Raw genomic sequence first — 17,629 nt, 5'->3', positions numbered from 1 at the left:
AATAACGAATCTGATAGCTTTGCACCCCATCCACTCCACCCATTTTATATTTTACATGGAATATATTAGAATTGGAAAGGCTTTTGAATAGAACAGGAAGCAGGGAGCTTTGGAAAAGTCACAAAGAAATCCTGGGAACTTTTGGGAAGGAAGAGGTGTCCAGTAGAAGGCAAAGGGGAGCCAAGTGATAATGACTCTTCCAGGCTTTCCAGATGTCAATGTTTGCATTACTCACAGTCCAAGGGCATCCTGTTGCACCTGATTCCACCGAGTTTTCCCTATAAACCTCTCCCCTGTGCACCACATTAGCCTTGGGTGGTGGAGAGTGGAAGGTGGAGAGGGACCAGCTGATAATGGCTGTGAACAACAATCACTGTGGCCTCTACATAGGGCAGACTCTGGAACCCTGGGTCCCTCAAGTCTCCTGTCTGTTTAGGAGGCCCCTTACGACTTACTTATCGGCATCACCCTCAAAATCTGTCCCTAGGCAATCTCAACCAGGGAAGGAGTGGACTGTTGATTGTGTTGAATAAAATTATCTATGTAGACTATGTAGAGGCTATGAAAATAAGCTTGTTCAGTTTGAAAAGTGATAGGAGCTGCTCTTATATTGTTAAAACAACACAGAATCTCAACTTCAGTGAGCAGAGGAATTGGAGAGTCCTGATCCCTGAAAACCACAAGTTCTCTACTAGAAGTAGTAGAATCATTTTGCAATGGTGGCAGAATCATTTTCAATTATTCTTTATCCGTGGTGGTGATTGGGAAGAGGTAAGACACCTGTCTTAGATGCAACAGACATTTGTGGGAAGGAAGAGAGTGTTCATCTGAAGGGGTCATTATTGTCGTCTTTCTAGGAGCCAAAAGGGGCATGCTATCAGGATGCCTGCAGAGAAACGGAAAGTCTTCATGATACTCCTCAAAGCACTGTTTTTTTGTTTGTTTGTTTGTTTTCAGGCAGATCTGTTGTCTCTCAGGGTCTGCAATAACTGACTTGCCATCAAGATTAGCTTCCACTTGTGGCTGACCTATTTGGCAATGGTCAAATACCTGTGTCTAACAGAGAGATGGTCTACAGGTCTACACTTGTGCAGCCCTTATCTTTTTGGGGGGTTTGATTGAATACCTGCCTTCCTGCCTGGCTCAGTGACTCATCTGATTTCCCATACCTCCTTGTCATTTAGACCTATGATTGGCAGACTTAATAACCAATCATAAAATAAATGAGCAAAATACTGCTTTGAAAGAAAGTTCTTTTAAAAAAACTTTTCTCCTAATATTTTTGTGTGGGGAGGGAAGGAAATTCATATGGAAAAATACAATCCCAAGCCCGTAGGTGTGGTTTAAACAGACCTTGTTTGGTTTTATGATTTAACTTAAAACCCTGGAGACTTCCACAGCTTTCAATCCCATCGAGGGAAGAAGCCCTTTGTCAAGATTAGTTAGAAATGTTAGTGTTAACCCCATTTTATCCCTAAAAAACACTTTTAAAATGTTTTTAGTCACCAGGCTATGAGCAGATTCAACCCTTCAGTGTTGTTTTCCTAGTGATCATTTGTTTCTGATGAATATATTCATAGCTGATTTTTTTAAAAAATATAAAACATTTACACTTAGATGACTCTGCATTTCAGGTGAGCTTGATTGACTCCTATTTGAGGGTTTTTCCCCCTCCATAGGGTTTTTTAGCCTGTGCACTGCTCTTTAAGTGTTACAAAGTGAAATAACAGGGAAAATGAGTGGGTGGTTACCATGGTGACCACCACAGCTGATTTGGGTAGCAGTAGATAGCGCTGGGAAACAGTGCCTTGTTAAACCGAACTGCAAAGATAATCAATGTTGAGAGGGAAAGTGAAAATGTCTGAACTCTGCTTAATCAAATGGCCAACCATTAAAACTTGAATATCCACATCTGTGCTTTGGCTTCAAATGCATATATAGTACAAATCAAAACAAAAGTCCTTAAGCGTACCTGGAAAATGGTTTTGGGAAGGAATCTAAATCGTCCTGATTTCCAAGTTTTAGCTATTCATCCTAAAATATTAAGAAACGCTTTAACTGACAAAGTCTTGATGTTGGCATTAGAAGTTTTCCTGGTTCAAATTAAATGAAAACAAAGATTAATTTCTGAGATTGAGAGGACCTTATTTCTTGGTTTTGACATGCAAAAAGGTGAAATTAGTGAAAGCCCACCTCCAAAAACCTTCCCTTTTTGAATTTTCTTCCCACCTAAGGGATGATTTAAGCAGGCATTTCCTGCCTAAGGGGAGCCAGCAGATTCCAGCCTGCAGCTGAAGAATTAACACTACACTGTGAATAACTTTGTTTACTCTCTTCTACATTTTAAAAGAAGATACCAGACTAACACTTCAGAGTTGGAATTTCAAACACCAGCAGCTAGCTGGGAGGCAGGATCGAATTTGGAGATAAGAATTCTTCCTGGCGTCCTTCAGCAGCCTCCCCAGGCAGGTTTTTCACCTCTTCTACTTTTCCAGGACTAAGCCTTTTTAACTGAGAAGAGAAAGAAAAAGAGGTGAGTGAGATAGCCAACATCTGGAAGTGATTTGTTACAGCGTTTAAAAGGGAGACAATAATCCCATCTTTCAAACTGGCTTTTTTGTGTTGCAAAGCATCTCAAACTAGCTCTGCCACTAGCCTGGGAAGGTAGCCCTACCTGCTTCACTCCTAACAGGCTTTGGCCACCACTCAAGAGCGTCAGGAGGTGTGTGCTGGCCGGGCGGAGTTTATACACCAAGCAGCTCAACCAGGAGGAGGGAACAGAGCTGAATTTGGGAAGCAGCTGCCTGCTATGCTGAAAACCCCTGGAAACTTGCTAAAGAGCTGTGGTGAGAATCATGCTGCTTTTCTCAGACCTGTTTCTCTTGACAGACCATGTGGGGGAGGTGTGGCCAGTAAAATGAAAAGAGGGCAGCAGATTCTCCTCCCTTTCCTTCCTAGAACGGCCTTTCCCTGCTATTTGTTAGTAGCCACTGCTTGCAGACATTTTCTACAGTGGCTCTGTTTTCATGTCTGTTGCTATCTATGTTCTGTGAGAACAACAATCAGTGAATTTTTCTCTTCCTTCACCTAAATGCAACCTCAAAATCACACTCTGAGTCTGATTTACCACTGGCCTCTTCAGTAGGACTATCTCATGTGAACTGCAAGACCCTTGATATTCTCTCTCTTTCTCTCTCTCTCTCTCTCACACACACACACGGAGAGATTGATTAAGGAATGTGAAATATTTGCTTTAGACTTAAATTGGTTCCAGCAATACCTGGATCCACATTGATTTCAGATCAGATATTTAATGTATGCAAGTCCCGTTCAAGTAGAAACCAGAGAGCGTGCTTTGGGAAAGCCTAGTCCTAATCCAGGGAGGCAGGCTTACGTGTGTCAAAGAACCAGACAGACTTGAATGTTGAATTCTGCCTTCACCAATCGTAAACTGTACAACCTTGGGAAACCATTTTATTTTACGCGTTCAGTTTTCTTATCAGTAAAGTGGGTATTACATTCTGGTGGTTGTTTAAAGATTAGTAGTAGTATATGGAAAGCTAGACTCTAACGTCCTCCAGGGGGCATGGTTACCTTATTTTGGGCCACATAGTTAAGTAACTGGAAAGGGTAATTTTTAACAATCATAGCTTCATACTTAAGAATGTCAGCTCAGATTGCTCTGCCTGAATTCAAATCCCAGCTGTCTCATGGTTAGCTGAATAACATAAGCCTGTAAAATGATAATGGTAGTAGTAACTATTTTATAATTTCTGAAGATCATCCTTCTTATTTTTACTTATATATATATATATATATATTTTTTTTTTTTTTGAGATGGGATCTCACTCTTTCACCCAGGCTGGAGTGCAGTGGCGCGATCTTGGCTCACTGCAACCTCCACCTCCCAGGTTCAAGTGATTCTCTCACCTCAGCCTCCTGAGGAGCTGGGACTACAGGCATGTGCCACCATGCCTGGCTAATTTTTGTATTTTTTGGTAGAGACAGGGTTTCACCATGCTGGCCAGGCTGGCCTCAAACTCCTGACCTCAGGTGATCCACCTGCCTTGGCCTCCCAAAGTGCTGAAATTACAGGCGTAAGCTACCATTTCTGCCCCCCGCCCCAAGATAATGCTTCTTATGTAAAACCCTCAGCATTGCACCCAGCACAAACTAATACTCACTCAATGTCAGCTGTTGTTATAATGATGCAGGAATCTGACTATGGAGCTAGGCAGTTGGCCTCGCTAGACTAAATTCACCTCATTTGTTGTTTTGTTGTTTTTAATTTAATTAATTATTTTTTTATTTTTTTTGAGAGAGTTTTGCTCTGTTGCCCAGGCTGGAGTGCAGTGGCGCGATGTTAGCTTACTGCAACCTCCGCCTCCTGGGTTCAAGCGATTCTTCTGCCTCAGCCTCCCAAGTAGCTGGGATTACAGGTGCCCGCCCCCATGCCCAGCTAATATTTGTATTTTAGTAGAGACGGGGTTTCACCATGTTGGCCAGGCTGGTCTCGAACTTCTAACCTCAAATGATCTGCCCTCCTTGGCCTCCCAAAGTGCTGGGATTACAGGTGTGAGTCACCACCCCTGGCCGTTTTTTTTTTTTTTAAAATGAGAAGTTGGACAAGATGAATCCTAAGGAAGCTTCTATCTCTTAGTAGCTTTGTTCCTAATTGCATCCACACACATATAACATAGCCACACATCTTCCTTGGTAAGGGCCATAAATAAAAAATTTTAAATGTTTTATGATGGAAAAACAGTGCAATATAATATGCATTCTGGACTTAAAAATCATTGCCAGCTCATAAAGCCAGATGCGTCATTTCATATGCTCCTATAACTGTATTTCCTTAAGAACGTATATTGTCGCAGCCCCTGATGCTTCTTTGCATTTCTGTGGCTTTGGGGACTAAGAGACTTGCATCCAAACCTTTTGTACTGATTTTAAGAAAGTTTATTCACCTAAGTTGGCTGAGGGTGGCACTTGTTAGCATTTCAAGTTTCTGTATTACTTTTGAGAAGGAACTTGAACCTGTGTCTCTGCATTCTGTTGGCAATTAGTATGTATCTGGCATAACAGCTGAGCAGTTGGCAGCCAGTTTAAAAACCAGCCCGGAGTCACTCCCCACCCCGCCTCTGGAGGTGAGGAGGTAAACTTGCTGGACTGGGGAGATTTGCATTTTCCTCAGACTTGGTGCTCACCCCCATCAGTACTTCCTTTGCTACTTTCTCCATATCCCCTACCAAATTTACTTCCCACAACTCCTCTACAGGCTTTTTGAGTGCCTTGAGCTAGGCTAGCACCCTCATTAAACATAGAACAATCACAGATTTTTAGAATTAATTGTTGCTGTAAGACCACCATGAGGGTAGGGACCATGTCTTCTTATGCTTAGCACTTAAAACAGGAAAATTCTTACTTTGCATGGTAGTGGGAGACCATAAGAATGAAACCGTAATGATCAATGAGAAAAACTATGATTGACCCATACACTTTCCAATTTTTTGTCAAAATGTTAAAAATTATCTTTTTGTTAGATATATAGGGAAATAAAAAATAGTAAAATAATATTTTATTAGTATGCTGTTCTTTAAAATATTAGAAACAGTGAAAATTAAATTATTTTATTTCTTTGTAAAAAAAAAAAGAGTAGTTGGAATAGTACTTGCCTTTTTCTTCTTGTCAGTCATGTAACTTGTGATACACAGCAAGTATTTTTTATATGCCTTGGCAAATTGTCACACTTTTTTCTAATCATCTGGCAACCTTTTATTCTTTGCACTTTGTGTTTTGAAATACCTACAAGAGTTCTTTAATGTGAAATTTTTTACCAGTATCATATTATCTGCGACATTTTCATCCTTTATATCCCAGTCACCTTCTTTATTTATGTTCATAAGTTTGCCTTCACTAAGTTCCTCTGGCTGCATATGTGGAATTTCTCAATGAGTGTTGAGGTAGACATTCCTATAGTCAGCTGTATCTTCTATAATTCGTTGTTGCATCTGAATTTCACTTACAGCATCATAACTTTTTGTTTTCTTGTTGTGCTTTCCTCATTGCTGACAAACTCCCTCTTTGAATTATCCATTTTTGTAAAATGTCATATGGATTTATCACTGGAGACAAGGAGGCAAAACACGTGTGCTTTACTGTCTGTGTTGTGAAGTGAACAGCAGGTGCTCAGTGACCAGTCACTGACAGACCTTGAAAGAATTGACATGAGTCACTGATGATGATGCGCATGTGTTATTGTGTAGAAATTTGTGAATTGAAGAGCTAGTAGCAGGTTTGTGCCTTATGCAATCATTCATACTTAATATATTGTGGTAGCTAAAGTTTGAATTGTGTTGTTGAGGGACTGGAACTATTCAATTAAATCGTGATAATGAAAATTCATGCATATTGGAACCATGCAAATAAATGTCTGTAGTTACTCAACAGTAAGGGTCTCTTAAATGAATTAATTAACCTGTACATTCACACTGATCTGGTTTGCAGTCTTATAGTGTCCTTACAGGTGTCCTTATAGCTTAGCCAACTGCTATCCCCCTTCTCTTCTCGCCTGTATAAGATGTCCAAAATAGCTGGTTAAAGCATGTCTATTAAAATCTCACTTTGAACAAGTCATTAAATTCTGAGCCTCATGTTTCACGTGCTAAAGGCCCAGATTCTTTCTCATCAAAATTTTCCCTTCCTCAGTACCCAGCTCCCCACTTCTGAAAACAATTAATCAGATTAGTTGATTCACCCATAGATACTCAAAGAGCTCTCAGGCTCCCAGGGTAGGTTGGTTTCTTCCCGTGGTGAGAGGAATCAGCATGTGGCAGAGAAGTTCTCTCAAATGCTGCCTTCACAAGGGCTATCCAGGGAGGGCTGAAGAAGGGAGTCAAAGATAATCCTAAACTTTACTTACTCTTTCATTTCAATGTGCTTATATTCAAGACGGACTGTGAATTCTGGAGACACATGTAAGTATTTACACTGTGGTGGTTACCAGCATTGGCTTTGTCAGATATGGGTTCAGGGAGGGATCCATCACTTCTTAGCTCTGTGTGCTTTCCCAAGTTACTTTGTATAGTCTTTACTGAGCCTATGAAGCTTTTAGAACCTCATTCCTCCATCTGTAGGTTGTAATTATTATTTCCCTGGGCTTTTGAGAATCTTGAAAAAGGTAAAGAACACAATACACTTGGAGTACCTTTTGTAGTGGAAAAGCTTGAGAAACAGAAACGGTTTTAGCTTCTCAGGCATAACTTAAATAACTTAAGTGAATGTCTTTTTTTTTTTTTTTTTTTTTGAGACGGAGTCTCACTCTGTCACCCAGGCTGGAGTGCAGTGGCGTGATGTTGGCTCACTGCAACTCCGCCTCCTGGGTTCAAGCGATTCTTGTGTCTCAGCCTCCCAAGTAGCTGGGACTACAGGCACAAGCCACCATGCTCAGCTAATTTTTTGTATTTTTAGTAGAGATGGGGTTTTGCCATGTTGACCAGGCTGGTCTCGAGCTCCTGACCTCAGGTGATCTGTCCGCCTTGGCCTCCCAAAGTGCTGGGATTAGAGGCGTGAGCCACTGCGCCCGGCTGAAAGTCATTCTTTTTACTAAGATTTTCTTGTTCACAGTATACAAGAGTTCTGGATGTGGAGATAGCGTGTAATATACGGACTCACCTTGATGGAAGTTATCCAGTCTGTTTGTTGGGAACGAAGGCTAAGACTGGTGTTTTCTCCTGTCTCCTTATTGACTGTCATTGATGATTAAGAACCTGTATTATATTCTTTATAAATTCAGTCCCCCAAATTCTTTTGGAACACCTCCTGCTATAGTTTAGATATTTTTGCCCGCCAAACTTCTTGTTGTAATTTTTTCCCACTGTTGGAGGTAGGGCCTAATGGGGTTGTTTGGGTCCCAGAGGCAGACCCCTCATGAATAGATTAATGCCCTCCCTGGGGGTCACTGAGTAAATTCCTTCAGAGCTCGTTGCTAAAAAGGGCCTGGAACCTACTTCCACCTTGCCTCCTTTCTCACTGTTTTGACTTCTGCACATGCCTGCTAACCTTCCCCTTTTGCCAGGAGTGGAAGCACCCTGAGGCCTTCACCAGAAGCAGATGCTGGTGCCATGTTTCTTGTACAGCCTGCAGGATTGTGAGCCAAAATAATCTCTTTATAAAGTACCCAGCCTCAGAATTGTTTTTATTTTTATAACAGCACAGATGGACTAAGACATCTCCTTTGAGTGTGCTCAAAGATATGTTCAAAGCTCTCAAGATCAAAACACTCAAGTCACATAGTGGCAGGGCCCCTCTTCCATTTCTGCTAATAGTGATGTCTCCCCTGGAATAAGCAGCTTGCTTCATGGGCTTCTCAGTCCTCTAACACTGCATCCATTACAATGTGTCCCCACTGCCATATGCATACACCTATAGACTTTTCCAGAAAGACACCAAATAAGAGTCACTGTTAGACCTGACTGCTGTGTGGGCCATGGCTCTCGGTTCTGGCTGTGCAGGGTATTTTTAAACTGTATCTCCTCTCAAGGATTCTCACTCAGTAGGTCTGAAGTAGAGTTGAGGCACCTGTATTTAAAAAATGTTTCCCAGGTGAAGAATGGGCAGGGTTGAGAATTGCTGCTCTAGTGCCTTTAGGTGCCCGATTCTGAGATCAAAACTAGTTCCAGCTGCAGTTGTCTGGACAAGAATGTGACCTTCACTTGCCTGGTGGCTGGACTGGGCTAGGAGATGCAAGCTGGCCCTACAGTATATTAGAACACAGTTGCTCCTTATTCTTTTTACCCCAGGGCAACATTTTCTTCAATATTGTCTTCTTAGAGAGTAATCCCACTCATCTTGACTTAAGTTTTTATAACAGCTGCCTAATTGGGCTTCCCAACTTCACCTCCCTCTCAGCCTTTCAGTCCATTTTCCACCCTGCCAATATACTTACCTCGCTAAAATAAGAAACCCATTGTCATTTCCTCGATCTTCCAGCCATCAAGAACTGCTGCTGATTGTTTCCAGAACGTGAGATATTTCTTTTTTTCTTTCTTTCTTTCTTTTTTTCTTTTTTTGAGATGGAGTTTCACTCTTATTGCCCACGCTAGAGTGCAGTGGCACAATCTCAGCTCACTGCAAGCTCCGCCTCCCAGGTTCAAGCGATTCTCCTGCCTCAACCTCCTGAGTAGCTGGACCATCATGCCAGGCTAATTTTTGGTATTTTTAGTAGAGACAGGGTTTCACCATCTTGGCCATGCTGGTCTTGAACTGCTGACCTCAGGTAATCCGGCTGCCTTGGCCTCCCAAAGAGTTGGGATTACAGGCATGAGCCACTGCACCTGGCCTTAACAAACTCTTAATGACCTTAGAAGCCGTTTTAAGATCTGCTCTGAGAAGATGTCTCTATTCCCAATTGCCCACAGCGGAGAGAGTTCCCTTTCCTCTGTGCACCTATAGAATTTAAACTAAAATGAATTTACTGTTTGTGATCAATCTGTTCTCCCAAAAGCATGTGCTGCACTTGTCTTTGTCCCCCTGAGCATAATGGACCCCCAGAGGGAGTGCGGAGCAGGTTTGAAGGTAAAGCCATCTTTATTCCCAAAGATAGACCTGAACAGGGATTGTTCCTTTACTATTGGGTCAGTATCCCTAAGAGTATCATCGTTTGTAAGTCCTTTGCACACAGAAAAGATACTTCCCAAAGGCTCTGTCTTTAAACACAATAAGGTAACCTAGCACCTGGCTCCTAAGGCATTTCAAACCACAGTCTGCAAGGCCATCTTTTTTTCTGTGTCAGCAGACAGTGCCTCCTACCAGACTGCCACGTCACTGGGTTCACTCTGTTTCTTACCAGAGAGGGGCTGGCTTGCATTGCATCATCTATTTGTAGGCAGCCAAACAGGCCATGAGTTTTTCTGTGCTTTTTTCCCCCTGTGTTTTTACAGACAGACACTATAATCAACTGTCATGACAGCTATAATCAATTAGCCTATGGGCTGTTTTTCTCCATCTAGACTAATTGAACTGTTTTTATTTTTGTTATCCCCTCTCTACTCATTTCCCAACTATTACTACTGGACTATGTGACTAAGCCCCTACAAAACCTTCAGCTACTCCTCTTTTCTCTAGTGGCCACTTTTAGGATGTGGCAGTAATTCATTAATCTCCAGACATATTTGCATCTCCATTAATATCTAGGAGTCCTTATTTATTTGAAAAATATTTTTAAATGGGTTCCCTGCTGTTAAAGTGAAAAGCAAACATTTAAGTCATCTAGATGAGATGAATTAAGATTTAAATTTAAAATTGTATAGTGTTGCTTTTTAATTTGTATTGGTGGTCATTTTTTAGGGAGCTAAGTATGTGCAAATCATGTTCTCTGTAGCTTCAAAGGAAAAATCTAAGACTTTTTCCTAGATAGTGAGAGGTACACTGTACGTTCTTGAAAAGACAGGAGCTCCAATTTACTGAAGAAGTTTAAGTAGAGTATGATGTTATTACAATCAGGAGTGGGGAGGTGGAGGGTAATATTTAAGTTCCTTTTAAAGCTGAGATTTCAGTAAATCACAAGACAGGATGCTTTCATGACAGTAAGGCTAAGAGCATGGTTGGTAGAGCATTTCTAAGAGCTGGGCAAACATTTCAGTAACATTTTTTGCATGCCTACACAATTCCAGGTTCTAAGCTAAAAACAGAAAGAAAAATAAGATCTAGTCCCTGCCTGCAAGGAGCTTAAAGTCTAGTAAAAGAAAGACTTATAAGAAACCAAATACATTAAAGCATTGAAGATTATGTGAGAAAAGTCTGTATGATGGGCCAAAACAAAAAAATCTCTTTTCCAAAACATTCTATTATGTGATCCAAAGGAAATCATCCCTTGACCTCTCGATCTTTGGTTTCTATCTGCAAAATGGGTATAATCTGTGACAGTGACCTAATACTTTTTTTGGGATACACTTTGAAGAGCATTTGGAGAGGATTTAAAACAGTTTGTATATCCCCAAGCATAGATAAATCCCCATGTTAAAACACAGTGCATCTAAAGCAACACCATTGAGCTATAAATTTTTATCACTAGTTCTATAAAACTTACTGAGGGACCCTGAAGTTCTTGTAGAAATGAAAAACAAGCAACTGATATTAATTCCACTGGTTAAGTAGGAAAAGCCAGGGCCTGAGGGTAAGACACCTGGCCAAGAACCCCAGGACTGGCTGCCAGGGCTGCTGGCTCCCTCCCATTCTCTAGTCTCTGTGCTTGAAGCTGTAACTTAATGGTTTTAAGTAGGAAATAGATTTATTGATGTGTGGTTTTCTTCTGCAGAAAATCAAAATAAACCATAAAGAAGAAAACTAAACAAGAAAAAACACGTGTTTCCCTGACCTTTGGAGATAGGATGCTCATGGAGTTTTAAATGTACTAAGCAGATCTTTATTGAGGACCTGCTATGTTATGTGCCAGGCATGGTAGACATTGGAGGACAAATCAAACATGATCTCCATCCTCATAGAGCTTAGAATCCAGTTTGGGGGCAATCAAAATGCAATATAATCAATGTAATCAATAATATGGGGGTCTTATAGGCTCCTTGGTGAGGAATGCTTAACTCAGCCTAATGAGATGATCAGAAAAGGCCTCCTGGAAGAAGAAATGTCAAAGCTGAGGTGTGAAATATTGAGAAGTCAACCCTGAAGAGTGGAAAGGAGAAGGAACAGTAAGTAGAAAAGTAGGACAGCGAAAGGGAGCTCTCAGCTTGTCCTAGGAAGTGAAAATAGTTCAATAGGCAGGAGCTTAGATGAGTATCTGGTCGGGCCTGGATTGTTAGGGAGGACCCAGATCGGAGAAGGATCACGGAACAATCATTATGCCCAGTTGGAGTTTGATTTCTAGTCTGAAGGTAGTAACCAGTTAAGTGGTTTTAAGCAGGAAAGGGACAAGATCAATTTTGCCATTAGAAAAAAATCACATCTGTCTGCTATGAACAAAGGACAGTCATTAAGAAGACAAGGGTGGGGATCATTTGCCTCAAAGTTGGAGATGGCAGGTATAGGCCTCAGCTAGCTGCTCTCTTGCCTCTTCAGTGTGGAAAACTCTAAGATTATACTCATAGTCGTTCCCAGGTTTTGAATGCAAGGAATCCCTTTTTTACTACTTCAGAATGGTGGTACTTTTAGATTCTGTTGATAAAGATAATGGTGAATGATAGAATGATACATCAAATTAAACAAATTAATTATTCACAGTGCAATCTATGTATATTTAATATCTAGTAGGGCATATATGGAGAAGATATTCTTGATTCAGTATATGGAATGTTTGGTGCCTGGTGGATTTGAGGATTCTTTCCCAGAACTCTTGTGAGCTTTTGATCCTCAGACTTGAGACCAGAGGGAAGGAGTTAAAATTGTAGTTATCAGTTTCATCCATGTCCTTGCAAAGGACATGAACTCATCCTTTTTAATGGTTGCATAGTATTCCATGGTGTATCTGTGCCACATTTTCTTTATCCAGTCTATCATTGACTGGATTTGGGTTGGTCCCAAGACTTTGCTATTGTGAACAGTGCTGCAGTAAACATACATGTGCATGTGTCTTTATCGTAGAATGATTTATAATCCTTTGGGTATATACCCAGTAATGGGATTGCTGGTTCAAATGGCATTTCTTGTTCTAGATCTTTGAGGAATCGACACACTGTCTTCCACAATGGTTGAGCTAATTTACACTCCCACCAACGTGGCACATGTATACCTATGTAACAAACCTGCATGTTGTGCACATGTACCCCAGAGCTTAAAGTATTATAATAATAAAACAAATTATAGTTATCAGTAGTGAGTTAAGTGATCCTCTCAAAGGGCTCCTGTAATGATAGCTGTTACTATGGAGCTTACTGTATCCAGCAGCTTTAGAAATGCTACTCATCTTTCAGATGAGGAAGCACATGTTAATATTAGAGAGGTTAAGTAGCCTAGTATGGCTTCTCTGACTGACATTCACTTCAGTACATCCTGAGATTCAAATGAATTGAATGTTTCAATTCCAGCTCTACTATTTATCTGTGTGATCTTAGACAGATTACTTAATCTCTAATAGTATCAGTTTTCTTATCTATGAAATGGGTATACTATCTACCATATGGAATCAGATCATTATTAAAGTAGATAATGCACATTAAAAAGCTTGATAACCCTCACTTAAGTGTCTCCCCACCATGCCTTCTTTTCCTCTTTTTCTTTATCTTTTCTCCCCATTTCCTCTGCATTTGCCTACATTTTACTCTCTTCTTCCTCAATTGTTTCCCCTTTAGAAATACTCCTTTTCTCTCTTTTTTAATCTTCACATAATATTAAACTGACATTTTAAAGTTTATTTTAGTTACATTTGTAGTTTCTATTCTTAAACAGCAACCAACTGTTTCTGTTTTGTTAAGAAAAAAACAGTTGCTTTGGAATCAAGTTGTTTTATGTATGTGACCCTTGGTAGAAAAACATGTCCCACTTGCACAACATTGACCCAATAGTATATTTTCAGACCCACTCTAGCAACTTCACTTACTTCACACTTCTGCTACTCTAGAGATGAATCATCCACCTAATTCTCTGCTGAAAAGACATCTGTGTTCCTAGCCAATGCTCTCTTCATCCTTGCACATTCTCAAGTACTCTGGCAAGTGCTGTATGCCTCAGTCAGAAAACAGTGAAGTCAGGTCTCCTGAAATACAGCCAGCAGTTGACGAAGCAGGTGCAGAATTACAGATGGTGCAATTGCCACAGTGCAGTAGTGTGAAGAGAGTTTTCTAAAGTACTTTTTGGAATTTATTCATCTCTCATTTTAAAAGCACATTTTCCGTTGCATATTAAAATCTACAATAAAAACTTAATGAACCAAATTGGAATAATTTATCTTCTGAAAATATATTCTTTATGTCACTCTTTCCCTGAGTTTCCAAGTAGCCCAACTCTCTGCCCTGTAGCTTTCAAGGCCTTCCATGATCGGGTTTTCATCATCATTTTATTTTTCCCTCCTGCTGCTCACGCAGGAACATGAACCCCCTACATTTCAATATTTTCTTTAGCCTTCTCCTGAAAAATACTTTCTCTTGCCATTCTCCAAGTATTTGTGTTTTTGATGTTCTTCTACTCTGGAAATCTCTCTTTTATGCAAACCTCACCCATTCTTCAAATCTCAGTTCAAGTTTTTCCTTTTTTGACTACTCCAAATTAAAGCAGCCTTCTAAATTCCTTTAATGAGGTAGTGTAACTTATGGGGAAAATTTTGGAATCTAGAGCTGGAATGCCTAGGTTCAAATTCTTCCCCAGTGATGAGGTCTTTTTACCTTCTTCAGACAATTTATTTATCAGTAAGAAGACAGATAAGATTTTAAGGGTTTTTAAAAGATTAAAGGAGAAAAACATGTGAAAGCATTGTGTAACTAGTATGATAATCTGCCTAGTGTATTCATTTATCTTTTCCTTTTTATATATTAACTCAGTTTGCAATTAAACAAATATTTAGTAAAAAATAAATTTTTTTTTCTTTTCTTTCTATTTTCTTCAACTTTTTTTTAAGTTCCAGGGTACATGTGCAGGATGTGCAGGTTTATTACACAGGTAAACTTGTGCCATGGTGATTTGCTACACAGATCATCCCATCACCTAGGTATTAAGCCTAGCATCCATTAGCTGTTCTTCCTGATGCTCTCCGTCCCCCTATCCCCACTGACAGCCCCCAGTGTGTGTTGCTTCCCACTGTGTGTCCATGTATTCTCATCATTCAGCTCCCACTTATAAGTGAGAATATTCAGTGTTCAGTTTTCTGTTCCTGTGTTAGTTTGCTGAGGATAATGGCATCCAACTCCATCCGTGTCCCTGCAAAGGGCAGAATCTTCATCCTTTTTTTTTTTTTTTTTTTTTTTTTGAGACAGAGTTATGTTCTCTTGCCCAGGCTGGAGTGAAGTGGCATGACCTCAGCTCACTGCAACCTCTGCCCTACAGGTTCAAGTAATTCTCCCACCTCAGCCTCCCAAGTAGCTGGGATTACAGGCACGCGACACCACACCGGGCTAATTTTTTGTATTTTTAGTAGAGGGGAATTTCACCATGTTGGCCAGGCTGGTCTCAAACTCCTGATCTCAGGTGATCCACCTGCCTCGGCCTCCCAAGTGCTAGGATTACAGGTGTGAGCCACCACGCCCAGCCAATCTTGATCCTTTTTATGACTACGTGGTATTCCATTGTGTATATGTACCACATTTTCTTTATCCAGTCTATCATTGATGGGCATTTAGGTTGATTCCATGTCTTTACTATTGTGAATAGTGCTGCAGTGAACATACATGTGCATGTATCTTTATAATAGAATGACTTATATTCCTTTAGGTATATACCCAGTAATAGGATTGCTGGGCCAAATGGTGTTTCGGCCTCTAGGTATTTGAGGAATCACTACACTGTCTTCCACAATGGTTGGACTTACTTACACTCCCACCAACAGTGTAAATGCAGCTTTTTTCCTGCAACCTCACCAAGATCTGTTTTTTGTTTGTTTGTTTGTTTTTCCTTTTTGACTTTTTAATAACAGCTATTCTGACTTGCATGAGATAGTATCTCATTGTGGTTCTGATTTGCATTTCTCTAATAATTTGATGTTGGGCTTAGTAAAAAATAAACTCTTAAAAAATATGTACATGCTTCCCCAAGGTCTAAAATGATTATAGCAAGCTCTCAGGTGACCTGGTACTCCTGCTTTGGCCCATGGAGCATGCTTTGATTAGCAAGGCTCCCTGTAAACCATAATAAAAAGACAGGCGATGGAAACACCCACACACTTAGACTGGAGTCTAGACATGATACTTGCACAGTGGCCTTCATCTGAGTGTTCAGTTACATTTTTCTGCCTGTAACTTTTCTTACAACTGTGAATGCTGGCTAGCTGAGTAGTTATCTTGGTCACACGTAGATATTAGTCAGCCTGAGATGCCAAGTGCGTTACTTCAGAATAAATATAAAACTCACCAGGAAACTTGCAGGGTTCCCACAGGGTGAACTTGATCTGCACTGAGGTGCTTGCCATATGACGACAGTCCAATGACTCAATTGACGTCAAGTCACAGATGGACGTCATCCCATTACCCGAGAAGACCTCCTTTTGTAGCAAATGACACCACAGAGGCATCCAAGTGAGGGGAAATGCTGGGAAGCTACTTATCTGTCTAACTAACCTTCAGCAGTGTAGTGCCTCTGCTGAGCAGAGTGGTCATAGCATCTATACACCCTATCCCATGTGATTGTCACTTTAAACAGCTTATCGGTGACATTTTGGCCTTTGCTGAGTTGTCATCTTCTTTATCTAGTTCTCTATGTGTGCACAAGGCAAGAAGGAATGTGTATCTAATTTTGAATTGCATTCTTTGAATGCACAGTTCAATAAAGGAGTTGATGACTGTTGAGGCTATGGTTTTATAGTCAGGCTCTGGTTATGTGGAACCTTAGGTGTGTCATCTAACCAAGTATCAGGCTTTACATTTGTCAAAGGGGCTGTGAGAATAAATGAGATAGCTCATGTTAAGAGTTTAATACAGTCCTTGTATACAGTTAGTGCTCCATGAAAATTGGTTACATTTATTAGTATTACAAATGATTGTTATTAACATATTTATATTACTATAACACTTTATAATATTACATTTACCTTTTTTATTCTGGAGTATATTTATATGAACCCATTCCACCTGCCCTCAGCTTCTTGTCACTACTAGAAAAGTACATAGGACCTGGAGTCAGAAAATTTATTTCAATTGTATTTACAAGAGTAAACTCTGAATGTCTCTCATGTCCTACTAACTACATGAATGTCCTTGTACCCGTTTCAAGCTTTGGTTATGCCATCCACATCTGCAAATAGAAACATGTTATATGAACTATATATTGTTGTTAGTCTCTGATTATCCTCTTCTGTCTTTCTGATACCCCTGCTCTGTGTTCCTAAGAATTGTCCATCTTGGCACTCACTATCTTATACTGAAATTGTCCGCTTCTTGTGTCTTCCTCTTGAGAGGATGGAAAGTATCTGGCCGGGCAAGGTGGCTCATGCCTATAATCCCGCATTTGGGAGGCCGAGTGGGGGTGGACCACTTGAGATCAGAAGTTCAAGACCAACCTGGCCAACATAGTGAAACCCTGTCTCTATTAAAAATAGAAAAATTAGCCAGGCATGGTGGCAGGTACCTGTAGTCCAAGCTACTTGGGAGGCTGAGGCAGGAGAATTGCTTGAATCCAGGAGGCGGAGGTTGCAGTGAGCCGAGATGGTGCCACTGCACTCCAGCCTGGGCAACAGAATAACACTCAGTCTCAAAATTAAAAAATAAAAATAAATTACAAAAAAAAAGTACCTTATGTGCTGGGCTGGGCTTCATTCCATCCACATTTCACATGCGTTAAATGAAATAGTTCAGGACAGTGTACCCACCTCATATTCCTCTCTCCTTTGTTTTCATATGATCCCAGGAACCCTGTTTTCATGTACATTTTCTCCTTTGCTTTTTCTAAAATCTTTCACAAAATGCTCACCCACAACAGTGAAACAGACCTATCCAGTGGAGTGTGGACAGCAAGAGGGTAAAGCTAGAAAGGG

General features: G+C 40.5%; 1 protein-coding gene across 21 annotated transcripts in view; it reads left to right on the top strand.

The window, feature by feature from the left end:
* The window catches only part of DLG2 (discs large MAGUK scaffold protein 2), a 2,194,174-nt gene that overhangs the window by 1,908,615 nt on the left and 267,930 nt on the right, over positions 1–17,629 (top strand). Inside the window, exon 1 of one of the 21 annotated variants that reach the window (XM_055281271.2) lies at positions 2,777–2,846. The exons of the other annotated variants lie outside the window; for them this stretch is intronic. Within the exon in view, the coding sequence (XP_055137246.1) occupies positions 2,810–2,846 (37 nt within the window). The 5' untranslated portion in view covers positions 2,777–2,809. Of the gene's footprint in view, positions 1–2,776; positions 2,847–17,629 lie in introns of those variants that run through there. 21 annotated transcript variants of the gene reach the window in all.

The sequence above is a fragment of the Symphalangus syndactylus genome, chromosome 6, assembly GCF_028878055.3.
Source record: "Symphalangus syndactylus isolate Jambi chromosome 6, NHGRI_mSymSyn1-v2.1_pri, whole genome shotgun sequence".
In the NCBI taxonomy this organism is placed as follows: Eukaryota; Metazoa; Chordata; class Mammalia; order Primates; family Hylobatidae; genus Symphalangus; species Symphalangus syndactylus.
The sequence above is the reverse complement of the archived record's forward strand: the minus strand, read 5'-3'. Positions and strand labels throughout refer to the sequence as shown.